At 49.5% G+C, this 16,871-nt stretch overlaps 4 protein-coding genes across 4 annotated transcripts; all 4 read right to left on the reverse strand.

The window, feature by feature from the left end:
* Positions 1-4,052: 4,052 nt before the first annotated feature.
* Positions 4,053-4,322, reverse strand: B0J16DRAFT_256068 (ankyrin repeat-containing domain protein; the record flags this gene model as incomplete). Its single annotated transcript, XM_046123122.1, has 1 exon — positions 4,053-4,322. A coding segment is annotated over one exon (270 nt), but the record flags the coding sequence as incomplete, so codon positions are not given.
* A 4,080-nt stretch (positions 4,323-8,402) lies between these two features.
* Positions 8,403-9,453, reverse strand: B0J16DRAFT_372641 (uncharacterized protein; the record flags this gene model as incomplete). Its single annotated transcript, XM_046130481.1, has 2 exons — positions 8,403-8,763; positions 8,813-9,453. 2 exons carry the CDS (start codon positions 9,451-9,453, stop codon positions 8,403-8,405), a joined length of 1,002 nt encoding a protein of 333 aa, XP_045983517.1.
* Positions 9,454-10,191: 738 nt separating this feature from the next.
* Positions 10,192-12,151, reverse strand: B0J16DRAFT_320654 (integral peroxisomal membrane peroxin-domain-containing protein; the record flags this gene model as incomplete). Its single annotated transcript, XM_046125587.1, has 2 exons — positions 10,192-10,719; positions 10,769-12,151. 2 exons carry the CDS (start codon positions 12,149-12,151, stop codon positions 10,192-10,194), a joined length of 1,911 nt encoding a protein of 636 aa, XP_045983518.1.
* An 858-nt stretch (positions 12,152-13,009) lies between these two features.
* Positions 13,010-15,104, reverse strand: B0J16DRAFT_399713 (uncharacterized protein). The gene has a single exon (XM_046132458.1). The coding sequence runs from the start codon at positions 14,839-14,841 to the stop codon at positions 13,237-13,239; it is 1,605 nt and encodes a 534-aa protein (XP_045983519.1). The 5' UTR covers positions 14,842-15,104; the 3' UTR covers positions 13,010-13,236.
* Between the last annotated feature and the right edge of the window lie 1,767 nt (positions 15,105-16,871).

Consider the following 16,871-nt stretch of genomic DNA (forward strand, 5'->3'; position numbering starts at 1 on the left):
GCCTGACCATAATTGATCACTTCCCCATCGCTACCATCAGCCTGTCCGTCTAACTGGTTGTCGGACTCATCCTCGGAATCAGGCTGCACCTGCTGCTGATACTGTCCGTACTGGTTTTGTTCCTGGTATTGACCATGGTAATGATCTTGTTGCACTTCATTTTCATCTTCGGAATCAGACTGGTTAACAACATGCTGCTGATTGGAATAGTGGACTGGCTGATCATCCTCCTCATCAGACTCTTCCTGCTGGAAGGTCTGTTGCTGATACTGGTTCTGGAAGTGCGTTTGCTCCTGGTAGTGAGTTTGATCTTGATAATGAGTTTGATCTTGATAGTGAGTTTGTTCTTGGAAGTGTTCTTGTTCTTGGTACTGATCATGGTAATGAGTTTGTTGAACTTCATCCTCGGAATCAGATTCTTCAACAGCATGTTGTTGGTGATTGCCATAGTAGCCTTGCTGCTCTTCATTGTCGGAATCAGCCTCGTCGTACGTTTGTTGCTGGTGATATCCAGGGAAATTATCATGTTGCGGCTCAACGTCGCTATCTTGATCCGACTCTACCTCTTGCGCGACATCTTCGTCGGAGTCTGAGTCGTCTTGACCTAGGTCTGAATCGTGGTCGCTGTCTGACTCTGCTTGTATGCTTCGATTGATGATCTCATCATCTGAAACATCAGCATCAGTGTCTTCGTCCGCCTCCACATCGCTCTCATCCCCATTCTCATCCTCGTTCTCGTCATCTGTGAAATTGGTAGCGAGGTGTAGGCTGTCAGAGTCGTCCTTGTCAAAGTTCAAGCTTTCAACATCATCTCCATCATCAGAATCACCGCCAATGGAATCGAGGTCATCATCTTCTTCATCTTCCGACAAAGCCTGATCATCGGAATCTTCAGCATCGGAAACGTCCACGCTGAAAGAAACCGACTCGTCAGCTGCACTCTCATGAGCTTCACTTTCATCATCTGACTGGTGATCATCTTCGGATTCTCCAGCCTCAGACTCCTCTGCTGAGTGTTCAGATTGCTCTGCAGGTGTCTGCAAGTAATAGTACTCCGTGTGAGTTGAAGGTGGAACGGGTTGATAATAACCTTGGTCCGGGTTCATGCTCCTCTCCTCATTAACGAAGTTGTTCTCGTAATGATGCTCTTCATAATAGTTGGATAGCATGTAACCACCAACTCCACCAGCAACCAGACCAGCACCAGTAACTGCAGCGATCTTGCCTGCAGAGGATTTTCCTGGACCATCATTCTTTGCGTCATGGCTCTGTGTATGCATGCCGCGAGAACCGTATGTCTCAAATGACCTCTGTCCGGTGGTGGGCTGCGCCTTTTGCAAAGATCCAGAAGATTGAGTTGGCGAGGGAGACGGCTTCTTGAGCACTGACGAGTCGGGTTTTTGAATCGATGAGGGTTGCCCTGGTGTCTTCGCCGAAGCGGATGGTACAGGCTTCTTCTGGTCTGAAATGGCCTGCTGACCTGGAGGAGGTTTTTGAGCTGAAGAGGGCTTGGAGGCTGAAGCAGGTTGCTGTGCCGCGGCGGGCTTTTGAGCTTGGGGGGCCTGACCAGGAGCAGGCTTCTTGTCTGTAACTGCTTGTTTTGCTGACGGGGGTTTCTGATTTGTAGCCGATTGTTTTGCTGGTGCCGGCTTTTGACCTTGAGGAACCTGGGCAGAGGCAGGCTTCTGATCGGTAGCTGCCTGTTTCGCTGGTGTGGACTTCTGGTCTGCGGTTGCTTGCTTTGCTGAAGCAGGTTTCTGGTCTGCACCAGGCTGTTTTGCTGGGGGAGGCCTTTGAGCTTGGGTGGGCTGACCAGGCGTAGTCTTCTGGTTTGTAGCTGGTTGCTGTGCCGGGGCAGGCCTTTGACCCGGAGGAGCTTGGCTGACTGTAGGTTTCTGGTCTGCAGATGGCTGCTGAGTTGGGGCTGGCTTTTGAGACGATGGAGGCTTCTGGGCTGAAGAGGCCTCGGGTGCCCGGGCAGGTTGTGCCGCAGTAGGCTGTTGCTTTGCAGCAGGCTGTTGAGCTGGAGCAGGCTTCTGAGATGGAGTAGCTTGACTAGGAATAGGCTTGCGACCCGGAGTCGCTTGTTGAACTGGAGAAGGCGTCTGGTTGTTCTTTGCTAATATAGGCCTCTGAGTCGTGATAGGTTGCTGCGCGGGAGCCGGCATCTGAGATGGGTTCGACTGAGCCGCCACAGGCTTCTGAGCAAGAGCCGGCTTTTGGGAAGCGACGACATGGGCGCTCGAAGTGGCCTGCTGAAGACTAGGGGGCTTCTGAGCTGAAAGAGCCGGCTGGACGGGCATCGATTTCTGAGATGTACCAGATGCTGGCGATTGCTTTCCATGGGCTACCTGTGAAGGTGCGTTTGGTCCAGCAAAAGGTGGTGAAGTGACACTACTCTGAACATTCTGCTTTCCTGGTGCAGCCTGTCCCGTAACAGCAGGGGTCTGGTAAGGCTGCCAGAGGTTATTTGGCGATGGTTTCGCAGACTTGTCTGCCACGGGCTGTGTTGGCTGATGCCCGCCCACAGGCTTGCGTCCGAGGCTAAGGGGTGCCGTAGGCTTGATAGATGGATCCATAGGACTCTGATAAGGTGCTTGGCTCTGGTATGGCGATGCACTGGACGTCTGGGTGATGCTATTAAACGGCTGATAGCTTTGCACTGCTCCTTGCTGGGTTGCTGGTTGACCTAGAGACCTCTGCGAAGGCAGAGAAGACCTGTGGTCGACCTGATTTTGTGGCCTTGGAGCTGCAGCCTGTTCAGGCTGGAATGGTTGGAAAGGCTTGAACGAATTGCTACCAGAGGATTGTTGGGACGGACCAGAATACGAAAAGTACGTATTCTGTACGGCCGGGGGCGTTCCTTGGGATGAAGCCGGAGAGCCTGATGATAGCGCGCTATACATAGCCCAGCTGTTCCTGTGGCTCATGGGAGCCTTTTGCTGCTCAGTGACTACCACAGGTCGAGGAGGTTGAGCAGGCTTTGCGAGAGGCCCTCCAGCGTTGGACGTCACTTGCTCCTTAACTCCAGTGGTGGGCTGCGAAGGTTGATAAGACATGAAACTGGAGGTCTGCTGATGTTTGTCCGCAGACATTGAGGCCGAGGTGTTGGGCTTGGATGTCTGTTGTTGCTGTACAACTGGTGTCACTGGGGCCTGACCACCAGGTGCGAATGGGGAGTGTGTGGTCGCCGTCGTCTGGCTCTGGGTAGTAGTAGTCGTAGTTCCAGGTTGAGGGCTATGCTTTGCAGAGTCCTGCGGTTCTGTTACAGGGGGACTTGGTTTCGAAGTAGTCATTTGTGCGCCTGCACTGGCGGTCGGTTTAGCGACATCGACGGGTTTGACAGGCTTCGGCGCCCTTGTGGCCTTTGGAGGAACAGAAGATGACGGTGGTGCCGTTTTCTTCTTGGACTCTGCCTTAGGCTTTAACTTGGCGTCCACTTCCTTCTTCTTCTTCCCATGCTCCGCTGCAAACCTATCTTTACAGGCTAGCCATTCCTGATCCCAGACTGAGTATCTCTTCTTGTAGTGCTTCAACAGTAAAGAGGCAACGAATTGCTCTTGATCCGACAGCAACGGTACTGGCTTTTCCCTATAGACCGCGTAGTAGATAACTGTGTGACCTTCGCCACTAAGAGCATTTAGATCTGGGTTTGCCTCTAACAGAAGCTTCGTGATCTTCTCCTGGTTGGCTCTCACTGCTAGCATAAGAACACTGAAACCGAGTTTGTCCTTCATGTTGACATCAGCCTTAGCTTCTAGAAGTAGCTTGATGAGATTGACGTGGAGACCTTGAACGGCATATACCAGCGCTGTTTGGCCATGCACATCCTTCCAATCAACCGCTACTTTCTGCTTCAAGAGCTCCTGTGCGCATGACTTGTTTCCCGAAGCGGCTGCCACATGAAGAGCCCTCTTTCCCTCCTTGTCACCGATATCCACTCGGCAAGAGCGTTCAAAAAGAACTTTGACAACGGCCGAACGGTTCTCTGCAATAGCGAGATGCAGTGGCGTACGACCTTGGCCATCTTGCAGGTTGATATCCGCGCCACCATCGAGAATGAGCTTCAAGACACTCGCCTTATCCGTAGATACAGCATGATGAAGAATGGAGGTATTGAACCGATCTAACGCCTTGGCATCGGCGCTTCTTTCCAGAAGAAGCTTGATGGCAGATGAACTACCACGAACAACCGCCAAAAGAAGTGGTGTCTGGGCGAATTCATTCGTAGCAGACACCAAACTTGGATCGCTATCGAGTAGAGGCTTCAAAACACTTTGATAGCCTTGTAGAACAGCAAAGTGCAGAGCTGTCTGCCCGTTGATTGCCCGAGCGTTCGCCTTTGCACCGGACTTGAGAAGCTGCTTCGACGCTGCTAGGTGTCCATGTAGAGCGGCATGATGCAACGGGCTTCTCCTCTGAGTGTCGAGTAAGCCCAGGACCCCCGTGCCAGCTTTCTTGATGCCTACAGAAAGCAGGGGAGCATGTCCATAGACCGCAAAGATATGTGCCCACAATGTCCCTTGTAGCTCCGCGATTGCCGAATTGTCCTGGTCTAGCTTTACCAAGGGGCTGAGAACGCTGTCTGAGGGCCATTGGAGCAACTTGAGTATCTTCGAAGCTTCCGGCTTGTTTAAACCTGCTGCCGAAATATGGAAAGACCAGTTGGTACCGGCATACTGCAGGAGATGAAGCGCAGGTTCTGTCTGGAATCTTGATTGCCATTGTGGCTCCTTAGGAAGTAGTGCAAGATAGCGCACGAGGCATGTGGCAAGGGAATGGTGGGCCTTTTGCAGTGGAGAGCTTGGGCTATCCGGCTGCTGAGAAAACGACAGCATGTCTAGCCCCTTTGAAACGAAGAAGGCTGAGATGCTATCGTGCACCACCCTCACGACTCTCTGGTCGCGTAAGCTCACAGTTTCTATCAACCCCCACGAAGTGGTCTTGATCCACGATTGGAAGCTCTCATCTGAGCTATATCGAGAGAACGGCTCAGCATCCAAGAGATCCTTGCTGGATTCAAGTTTAGGCATCATATCCAGTGACAAAGCAACTCGAAGCTCACCAAGGGTAAGTGGCCTAGATGCCAAACAACACCAAGTCAGAAGTGACATCAGACTCTTGTTCCCTGGTTGCGCCAGGTTCTGGAAGTAATCGCCTAGGAGGAAAGAGATAGGAGCGGGTGTAGGAGAGGGTTGCTGGACAAGAGAGGACTGCGCCGGACCAAATAGTTTGATGTGATTGATTATCAGACGAGCGGAGATAAACGAAGAACCGGATTTCGACAGAACCAGCTGTCGTGTGTTGAAGTCGGTGGTTGAGAGCTGTTCTTCGAGGAAATGTGCAAGACTCGGCCCATTCTTCTCGTCCACATCGATGTAGGATCGAGGGAAAGGATCTTTCGCGGGGACCAATATGCTGGAGAAGATGACCTTAAGCCCATGTGTAATAGTAGGCTCTTTGGCAGTTGGTTTTGGTTGAGATTTCTCAAGAAGTTTGGAAAAGTCTTGCACGAGTTTAGGAGCAGTTTCTCCTTCCGATCGGTCGATACCGTCAGCGTAAATACTGACGGATCGCGTCTTCAGTAGCTTGGCGACAGCTTTGGTCAGGTCTTCATAGAGCTCTTGAGCACCCCATGCCACTTGCTGTCTGAGAGGCAAAGCTGATTCGATCTTGTCAAACCTCGCCTTGACGTCGCTGAATGTTTCGGGAGACTGTGGGATAAGTTGGTGCATCAGCGCCTTGTAAAATCCAAGTCGTGACCTTGGAAATTCATTTCCACACATCGAGAAAGAGTAGGTCAAGTGAATAGCGTTTGGCTCTTCCTGCAATTGGGAATGAAGGGCGTGCTTCATCAAAGTGGACTTTCCGCATCCCTCAGATCCCCGTAGCCAGAGTAGCCCATGCTTGGAACGCTTCCAGCTGATGAAGAGGGGATCCTGGTTGAGCCATTGGTAAGAGTTGGGGTTTGGCGCTGTCGGTTCGATGTAGAAGTTATGCATTGAAGGGAATTCGAAACTTTCCAGAAATGCAGCCGGGTTGGCCTTGAACGTCGGTTTGCGCGGAGGTAGTAGCGGGGCTTCAAGTTTTGTTAGCCAAGTAAACTCTCAATATATTGTATCGCATACCTCTTTCAGGTCCCTTGGTCATGACGGGAGATATATTTCCCTCGGGTATTTTGTTCTTGCGGTCGTCTGTATTTTGCTTGGGGATGCTCTGGGGGGCATTGGTGATAGGTTGAACCGCCAATGGCTTCCTCGCGACACTGCCGCCGGGCTTCATTGTGTGCGACTCAACGTCTACGAAGTAGGGCATTTCGTATGATTGATCACTGAAGTCGACCGTGGAGGAGAAAGGCTTCTTAGCCTCTGATCCAGCGCTTTGGGAGCCATAAGGCTGGTAAGACTGGAAAGGCTGCGCGAAGCTCATGATGAAACAGGCAATATGAAGAAGAAGAAGAAGAAGAAGAAGAAGAGGAAGAATAGAACGACTGAGGAAGATGAAGAAACAATGTTTGTTAAAGAAAGCCAAGAGGGAAGCCTACATATATGGAAATTATCTGACATTGCGTCTTCCATGGTCTGGAAGGAAGGAACCACAAGACCCTGCCTACCTAGGTAGGCTGCCACCCGCAAGCACCGGCGGCTACTCCATACAGCGCACCAAATCAAGCATTCGAAGAAGACATACCCACCAGTTTCAAAATTTGGAATAATGGCTCCTTGCGCCGCGTATATCATGCAATGAACTACCTACAGCTCTGCCGTGTTGATGGAAAGTGTTGGGGGCCAGACAGCTTGCCAAGACGCCAGGGTCGTAGCCTTATAAACCCTTGTTTGCTGACTGCATCTTCCTCCGGGTATCTAACGAGGTTATTTGGTTAGGATAACGTTGCAATAAGGCTCGGGTATCTATAATGTTGCCTAGTGACCCGTCGAAACTCCCTTTTGGGTCACAGGGACTTTGGGTCCGTTAACTCTAGAGACGATCCATGGAGTCTAGGCATTTTGTGGCTACTTTTGTTAGCTTCCATGATTCAAACAGTCTACTTCTGTTGCTCCAAGTCTTGATCTTAAGTCCTTTGCTACCTGCCGTCTTGTCTTCCTCACCTGACCAAATGCTGGGGAAGAAACTCTTCGTGAAGCCTTGGCTCTTACACCGCGCCACTAGCCACTAGCACGCGATGCTCGAGTTGTCATAAGGATACAAAGACTTCACTTGTATGTAACTCTGTACTCAGGATATCTACGTAAGAATTGTGTTGGCTTTATCAGATCTCTCATCTCCATATATCCAGCGTCTAAGATGTCTAGAAAGTAGTCTTGCAGTTGAGTTCAGGTTTCCTATTACGATCCTTTATACGTTGTCCTAATTGGAGAAACTCGACACTATAGCAGTGCCCACTCTTTGTATTCCTGTTGACTCCTCTATATAGTAGAAGTTCATTTTAGACGTTCCCATTATGGAAGAAAAGGTTAGTATCTGCTTACTCCCGGTGGGTCAATAGCGAGCCGAGCTTCGTTAATGGGACGACTTACCTTCTCAAACGGTAACAACCCTTGTCAACCGTAAGCAACCCCTGAAGAATTGGGGGCCATTTCTTATCATATCAAACCTCCATTGGCCAGCCTTTATACAATTCTGGGGTTGGCCCAAGCCTTATTCGAAACCCCTGTTCATTCCCATGCAACGTCAACTACCTACCCTAGCGTGATCCTTCGCACAAACTTGGGGGCCAAAGTTCCATTTGAGCCTCATGGCATCTAACAATTACATGGGGTTGTGGCAGGCTGAGACTTTTAATCCACTTACAAGAGTAAGCACTTGTATGTAAAAGGAAAATGAGAATAGCCGCGGGCCGTGGTAGCGTTCACGGTTTCAACAACCGCTTGAATAAAATGTGCAAACGATATGCCAATGTTGTTCTCTGTGATACCATTCACCCGGGAAAGACTCAGAACCGGAAGTTCCGCACATGTACACCCTCAAAGAACAGAAACAGGTAATCTTCTGGTCGGCTGGCGTTGATGGCAGATATCTTGCCTAATGCAGACTCAGTCACAGAAACGGAGATACAATATCTGGTGGTGTGCTGCCAAGCGCTGGCCAAGACCATTCAACACCTTTACCAAACAATATTGTTTCGTTGAGAGGTTATTGCTAGTCTCAAGATCAGTATTGCCTGTCACTGGAGGCGGCAAGGGACTCCTATTGTTGTCGAGATGAATGTCTCTAGGCAATCCTATGACCAACCAAGGTTGCCTCATAACTCGCCAGAATGTTGAAGATCCTAAATGTGTATTAATTCTTGTTTCATGAGCTATCAGCTCCTTTTGTAACGTCGCGGGCGTGTCTAACACCCATCCTAGAGCCCAGTCCTATCAGACTCTAGAGTCAACACGCTACAGAGACTCTATCCTCTCATCCCATGGGACAAACGTCCCATACATAACCGCCCTCTCCTGATCGACATCATCATCAGCCGCATCAACCTTCCAAATGACAACCGCCCTGACGAATCCAAAGAACGCAAGCCCCCACATCAAAAAGTTGCTGCCCATTAGCACACCTTTGACACTTCGGCTTTCCTCCTGGAAGCACCGCGTCCAAAGGACGAAACTTGCGACGGTTGTAGCGACTAGGATAAGTGATTCGAGGTAAAGGAGTGCGACAGAGGATAGGAGTTTGACTTCGTGGATGATCAGGCTTGTGGAGCAGAGGAGGAGAACGATGACGAGACTTGGATCTGCGAATTTCCAGAGCCTATCATAAGTTAGGAGATTGCAATGAGGTTGAGGGGGCCAAGACTAACCAATTGTCAAAGTCGTTACCGGGCTCATTCTCCTTCCAAACAGTAATCCACATCAGAGCGCTAAAAACACACAATGTCACAGCAAACTGTAGCACAAGCACGAGGCCATGTATGACAGAACTAACAACCCACCTCCCCTCAACGCGCACAATCGTCACAGGCACATGACCGCCATCGTAACTATGTCTTTTGGTCGTAGAGTTCTCCCAGGTACGATTCTCACACTCTTCGTCGCCCTCGTCTTCTTCCTCGCTGACCCACGGCGGAAAAGGCGTGAGAGGCGGCGTACCTCCTCGTTCGAGAGTGGATGTAGGAGGACGGACTGTTAGGGCGGATTCGGTTCGTGCTTCGGAGTGCATGGAGCCATAGTCGATGGAGCTGGGCGAGGGACGGGAGCCTGAGACGGTGCGGTGGTGTTGGGGGGATGATGCTGATGCGCTCCGGGTTATGAATTCGGGAGAAACGAGAGATGAATGCGTCAAGCGTGTTGCGGAAGATGATTTAACGGGAGATGTTATGCTCCGTTGTTGTTGGTGATGCGAAGCTCGTTCAGGAGAAAGGGATATAGTGAGGGTGTTTCCAAGACTGCTTCGCTTCTTGCCAAGGGTTCGACCCGAGTCTCGATGAAGCGGAAGGTCCATAGTTGAAACCGATGGATATCAAATGAGTGTGAAGAAAAAGGATGTTTGTTGAAGATGTAAAGGTGAAGAAGTAGGAATCGTAGGTAATGATGCGATGTTGATAGAAGTCGAGAAATGGCAGTGGCGGGCACTGGCAACCAGCAACACCAGCACAACTGCAAAAGAACCATCACGAATAAAGTATCATGGCAATCCGATCTACACTACAAGTGTGACAACCTTTTTTCTTTCTGTGTATCCCAACAACGCTAACCAGTGCCACCAGCATCGTTCTTTGTTCCAGATGAAGCATCGACATCGGGCCAAACTACCGAAAGAGATTTCTTCGTCAAGATGGCTGCAGAAGCGCCAGGGTGTCAGAAGAACCCGCCGTTGTAAGCACAAGAGACGAAATAACCTACTCACATTACCTATGTTAACTTAGACCAGCACTTAGGCTACTTTATTTTGGTGGTCTAAGCATTAGAAGACATCTCTTCTGCTACCGACCTGAGTGACAAGGGACAAGTTCTTTGTTTATAGTCGATCGACTTAAGTAATTGGTAATGGTCATAAGTTCCGCTCCTTATTCTTACACAGAATGCTCAAATCAGCCATGCGCCATCCGACAACTACCTACCATGAGTTGTTCATCCCGTACCTTATCCATATACCTAACCCTTAGGCTATCCATATATACCTGATCCATCAAACGCCAATAATCTCGATATGCAGTATCGACCCGTACAAAGTATCCCGTTACTCAAGACCCATTCGTGCCTCGTCGCCAATACCCCATTGTCCTCCAGGCCTACCTTGTTTCTGAATCTCCAAAGCTAACTCCGTACCGAGCGCACTGGCGTCATCATCGTTGTACAAACTACTCGTCCTACTAGCTCTACTGTCCCTTCTGGCGCGCTCTTTATTGTCCGCTCCAGGAGCCCGTTTTCGCATAAAAGGTGATCGAAGGAAAGACTTTGAGGATGTCGACTGTACTGACGTCGAATGTACTGATAATGAATCGTCTGCCGCTTTGGAGCTTGCGTCATCGTTACTGAGGTCCTCGGCTTGTGTGTTGTCGGCACCGCTTCGTGTTGCTACCATCGTCTCGTTGCTGGAGTTGTATGGTTGAGATCGTAATTTCGCTACCGCTGGCGAGTCCTTGTCTTTCTCGGGCTCTTTGGAGTCATTCTTCTGGTCAACTTCGACAAGCTCGGCATCACGGTACCACTTTCTCCTTCTTGTCCATCGACCCCAACCATCGGAACCTCGTTGGCCGTATTGCCACTAGAAACATGTTAGATGCATAAGATCATGGATTCATCAAATCACTTACCTTGTTGTCATAGAATATCCACCCATTCTGCCCCTCTTTACCATCATAGTCTACCGGACCATGGTCGTCTGCTACTCCGTCAACACGCCAGCGACTTCCAGGAACCCATCTCCACTCCATGCGGCTTCCGTCTGAGACGTCAGGCAGTTCAAAGTCATCCTTGGCAGGCACAGAGTTGTTATGATCATCAGTCCATGCAGCTCGTTCATATGCGAACAGATTATTAGTCCACCCCAAACCGATCCATCGTCTTTGGTTCTCGTATATGATGAAGGTGAACTTAACGCCCGCAGTCTTCCCTGTACCGTTCATTCGTCTATGGTTGGTTTGGAAGCTTGTCGTCTTACCAAGAGCCCTGGTGAGTTCCGACTCTTGCTGCTGGGCGACAAGATCGGGACCTTTCGTAGCTGCCTTGGCCAGGTCCTTTCGGAGGGGTTGTTCGGGGGTGTCAAACTGAAGACCGGTAATGCCGGCAGCGAGTCTCCGAACTGTGGAGCTTCTCCAGAGAATGGCCCGTGATACTCGGAGAACCCTTGCATGCCAAGTCAAGATGATGGTTCCAGCCACTAGTATTACACGTCTTGTTGTGACGACTCTCCACGGCGGAACAGTAAGCGCAATCCAAATAGGCGTGATAATAAGCAATCGCATGAAGATGACTGTCAGCGCTGGGCGAGTGGTGGCACTGGTTGGGGTCGTCTGAGTGCTTAGGAAATCCGTCATATCGAGCAAAGGCTCCATAAGCACGTTGCATCTTCCTGTAAGCTGCTTGAGGGTTTCGACGATTTCGTCGAGTGTCTTTTGATGTTTTGTGTTCGTAACCTCGGAATTTCCTCTAACATGTTTCGATTCTTTCTGGCCGGTGTGTGCCTTTCCGTTCTGTTGGCTGCTCTCGCCGGTATTTTGGTTTGTTCCCTTGGGACCAGCATTCTGACTCCGGGACTCAGTCCACCCGCTACTACTGAGGGGACTGTATCTCCGGCCGTACATGCCGACGATGAGGGCTACTCCGACCAGGACGGGGCCGGCCCACGTTATTACTATATCGCCATACAGAACAACCGCCCAGAAGAAGCTCAACAATAGGAAGCTTTGCCATGGATCTCCAGTACTCCAAGTGAGGAGGCCGGCAAGTGTATTTAAGGGTAGGAGGAACGGATGGCTGTATGCAAGGGCGCGGGTGATCTGGGGAGGAGTAGCGAGGAGCAGGGGACTCTTTTGGTGGACGAGGATAGTGGATCGTCGAGAGGATCGTGAGGGTGTATTCGCAGAGAGGGTTACGGGAGAGAAGCTGGCGAAAGTCGGGGGTGCGCCGGTAGTTGAAGATTGAGGTTCGTAAGAGGGAGGTGATGCGCCGTGAGACGCATCGTCGCGGGAAGACATGGATGACGGTCCAAGATGCGACAGCCACGGTGTGTCCTGGAAAAGATGTTATGTTAATAAACAGGCTATGTTTCGAGTATGTACGGTGATATCGAGATAAAATGCAGAGCAATCTTGGTTGTGCTCATCTGCCCGCGTGAACTCAACAGCCGCGTCGCGACGTCAGAGGGTCAGAGTGATGTCGCTAAAGGACGGGACCAAACCAGGGCCAGGGAGAGCTGAGTGGAGGTGGAGGGACGCCTTAACGGGACGGTAGAGGTTATGTCATGGGGCGCCACTTTTTAGCGGCTGGAGAGAGAGACACACGAGCAGAAGGATAGCCCGGTAATAAGTAAAGAGAAAAGGTGGTAGAAGGAATATAATGAAAAAGACAAATACTTACAAAAGCTGCCATTGACGCGGAGTTTCCAGGTTTCTTCTGCGACTTTGTAAGCCACGATTTAATGACAGCGTCATTCAGCGTTCAGGTTGCGTTTCCTCTACCCCAGATTGTACCTCTGTAGTGGGTGGTTGCTTTTCTGCCCCGCGACGTCAGTCACTCTCAGCTCTGCAGCTGCATGTCAAGTCCTCTAATCCTTGAATCCTCAAATAAAGCAGACACTCTAAAAAGAACAAAATCAAGTGAAAGGGGCACAAAAGAATGTTACAAGATGGAATGAATAAAGAAGGAACATTGAAAAGTCCCACGTGAGCTTTCTCGGGGTTGGCGCAGTCATCCATTTTCTGACTTTCCCGTCGGTCGGGTCGCTATTGTCACATGCTAAAGCCTTTCGGTTCCGTTCAAAGCACATGAATCAGGTTCTCGGAATGCGCAACGTCCTTGATCAGCAGGGTCTATCGCTGTTTCTATCCAGTCACGGGATACTATTTCATCTTACTGCCGTGTTCTGCCAAGATTAAAATATTATTGGTCTCGTTGCTCTGCATTCATCTAAGGATAATTTGTGATTCAACCTCTTGCTATTGCACTTTCAAGCTTCTTTTTGCTTGAGTCTAGGAAAAAATGTATTGAATCTCCCGTCACTGCTCGAGACCATCGCTGATCATCTTGCCCTCGGGTGGATCGAGCTTAGCAAAGCTACCTCCTAGAAGCAACTCGGAGAACTTGTTGATGCAGTTTTACTACAGCCTTGTTCCTGTAACGTAGGGCATGTCCGATATCCCCAAGGCCCATATCCCCAAAGTTCATCTGCCCAAACTGCATCTCCCCGAGGTCCATTTCCTCGAGGGCCCTCCTCACGCCTCCGGCCTTTGGGTTCCTTGCTTTTCTGAACTGAAATGATCCCCAGATGTTCTAATGTCTCCGTATCAACATCTGGCCGCTCGGACTCTGGGTCCAATTCTTCCATCATTAGGGTCCCTTTACCGGCGCAGTACTCGTAGATGGGTTTGAACTTCTCAGAACGCCAATAAGTCCACTCCGTATACTCTGACGGCAGATATGGACTATCTCCATGGCGATATAGGAATTCGCCGATCTCAGAATCAAGTTTCACTCTCTGGCTCCTGGGCCATTCCAAGAAAATCTCGGATATTTGAATGGTGACTGTCGGTCTCAAGGATCTGTCGCGCCAGCCAGTCTTATCTCTTAAGTCGAAGAGAAAGTCTCTGGGGTTGTATGTCTCGTAAAGGCTCGCCCCATAACGTCGTGTTAACTCTTCGCCCCCGCAGGCTTCAAATCCAACAGAGCGTAGTTCTAGATATTGAAGTGAAATCAGAGAATCCAAGAGTGTAATCAGGCCATCTTTATGCACTGAGATCTTTTCGAGCACGAGACTATGGAGCTGTTGAACGAGGCACTCCGGCAGTATAAGTCTCCTGGTTGGGATGTCAACACGGTGCTCCCTACGAGGTCTCCTATCGCCGTATAAGCAAAGGCTCCGTAGGCTTTCGGCCTTTTCGAATGCTTTGAAAAGTCTTCTGTAGTGTTCGTGGTCTAAACTCAATCTTTGGAAACCGGGTCTTTGTATGAGTGAGCAGAGATCATCAAATGTGTAACCTCGGTCGTCCATCCTGGCTGTATACTCGTCAGCTCGCCAGCGGTCGTGGGACCTGTATTGCCTGTGCCAGTCGTATTTGCGGCCCTCATGATCCTCAACGATAAATCCAGAGACTTTATGTTTGCCATGCTTTGCAAGTACCCTCAAGGCGGAACAAAGGCCACGCCTGAAAACTTTGTACTCGTTGGACGGTTCGGCGTCCTTGTCTTTCCATATTATTCTTGAAGTCTGATGAGCGTCGGGGAAGGGCCAAGGGCCAGGTAGAGCATATACGAAGTTATAGGGGAACGAACGGATAAGGGGAGTCTCGTAACGGGGCATGAACAATTTCCCATGAACTTTGGTTGAGATGGTGACTCGGCGGAGTGAAGGAAATCTGTCGAGGGCATACTCAAAAACCTTCCAATCTGCCCCTGACCTGAGCATCCATCGCTCCTGCTTCACCAACTGGTAATAGTAGTGGTATGATTCCCCTGGTAACATCGCTGCCGCAAGCCTACGCATCCTAGCAAGAAGATTTGGTCGGTTCGCGACAGTATCATTTCCCTTGCTTTCAGCCAGTTGGCTAATGGCATCACAGGCACCCCTAAAGTACCACAACGGGCAGCCGTCAGAAAACATGAACTCGCCGTTCTTGTACTTGTAGTCTGGTGGGGTGGCTTCCCGCCATCCAAAATAGGACTCATCCATATTATCTCGGTGACACCTTTCCGAAAGTATTCGTGATTCGCGACTTCCTCGACGACATGAATGTTAAGGGGATTTGCGGAGATGAAGACTCGATCTAGTCGTAACTTGACGCAGTTGTGTACAAAGCGGGATGTGAGGCGTAGTGATTTGATGTCACGATTGGGTAGGAAGCTGGCGATGTTATCCACCAACTCTGCTGGGAGGGTTGGCAGATTAACGGGTGGTCTTTTCTCTTCCATTTTGCGTCGATGGATGGAGTAGGAAGTCGATATTGTTAAAAAAAAAAAAAAAGAGGTGTGACGAGAGATTCTCGTGTGTAAGAGAGTGTATATATAAACAGTCCAAACCTTGTGTTTGACTCATCTTCCTCGTTTTAAATTTAAGCTTTTCTCTCACCACTCATATCAAGGATAACTTACATGACTCACCTTCACTCCTCCGATCTACGGCAGAAACGATATAAAGTTGTTAATGAGAATTTGAGAATTTATGCTGTGCGGTACGAATGGGGGCACTTGTTCGATGACCTCAGGACGCATCCTCATCCCAACCACGTCCATCTGCCACAATAAAATGCCAAACATCATCGTGGCACATGCATGGCCGGTTGCTGTGAAAGCTTTAGAGCGACCGTTTGAAGGTTTAACAGTCAAGGTCATAAGAGACGAAATAGCTTGGTCGATTTATGCGAGCTTAGATCTACCCTTAGGCTTATGCGCTTGGGGGGTATTTCCTCTGCTGCCAAGTAGACAGGTACTTTGCCCAGAGGAAAATACAAAAATGCAGACAAAAGTTGAATGGCTTTATTCCGGATAGAGTTCAAGGTTATTCAGCGTCCAGAAGAAGAAAAAAGACATGATAAACTATGACCATTAGGCCACAGCCCGCATGACGAGACGCCTTGGCCGGCAAAAGTACAGTAGACTAACCCGGTATATAAGCTCCAGTATCTAAACGCAAATACTTTAGATGGGCTATCAAAATCGTTTCATATCCGGTACAAGACATATTAGGGTGAGGGCGGATTCATTATGAGCCTCGCCATAAACAGTAACATACTTGGGTTCGACATTACGACATGACACAAGTACACTGGAATAGTAATAGTGTACGTCGTTCGACAATAGGGATAGTATTGAAGCTTAACTAGTTAGTAGCTACCTAGTCATAAATCCCAATCACAGCACAACCTCAACTCCAGCCTTCATAGTCCATAACTCGTTTCGCGAAAAGTGTTGCCTCCGTTAACCATACTCAAAGGTAGGCCAAGGAAAGAAATGCGACAAGTGTCACAAATATGGTTTTTCGATGATCAAAGGATCAATAGCTTATTTGCCGCAGCCAGAGCAAGAGCCTAAACTCCCATTAGTACTGACTCCGGTAACAGAGATAGAGTCATGTTGACTTACAGCTAGAGCCGCAGTTGCAAGAAGAGGCACCAGAGCAGCCACAGTCGCCAGCCATTGTGAAGATAGTTTGGTGGGTAGTTTGGAAAAAGGTTTAAAAAGGTATTGTTTGTTTGTAGTGAGGATGAAGAAAAAGAAATGTCTTTGATCTGGATCATGCAGGGTCTTATATAGCCATGCGGCCTTTGTGCGTTTATCTTCAGCAGGCCCCTCCCTGTACAATTGAGGGGTCTAGTTCGTGATCTGGTTGGTGATCTGAGCTTCTGTTGTGGGGTTTATGTGAGTGATTTTGGCGGTTGGCTTAGAGCAAGCGAGGCCCGCGTGATGATCCACGATGGATGGTTCGAGATTAGAGACAGGGACAGGGATGAGGATGGGATATCGCGGTAGTGTTAGTGTCGAAGATTTAAGATAGATATACCTATTTTCATGCCCAGACAATCAACACTTTAACTATCTCAACACGTTAAGCTAGTAATTCTGGTGCGTATGGCGCTGTGAGCTCTCCCTCATCTCACCTTCAGCCTGCGATAATGTGTTTGTTGTTGAAGCCAAGCTTCAAGGCTGGTTGCCACTAACACCATCCACCCCAGCTACGCCTTGCTATTGGATCGCAATATTCAC

Source organism: Fusarium flagelliforme (assembly GCF_020744385.1).
Source record: "Fusarium flagelliforme strain FIESC 12 MPI-CAGE-AA-0113 chromosome Unknown B0J16scaffold_4, whole genome shotgun sequence".
NCBI lineage: Eukaryota > Fungi > Ascomycota > Sordariomycetes > Hypocreales > Nectriaceae > Fusarium > Fusarium flagelliforme.

Bases quoted from the DNA above. Each gene is read 5' to 3' on its own strand.
- B0J16DRAFT_399713 (XM_046132458.1), bottom strand. From the start codon at position 14,841: ATGGATGAGTCCTATTTTGGATGGCGGGAAGCCACCCCACCAGACTAC.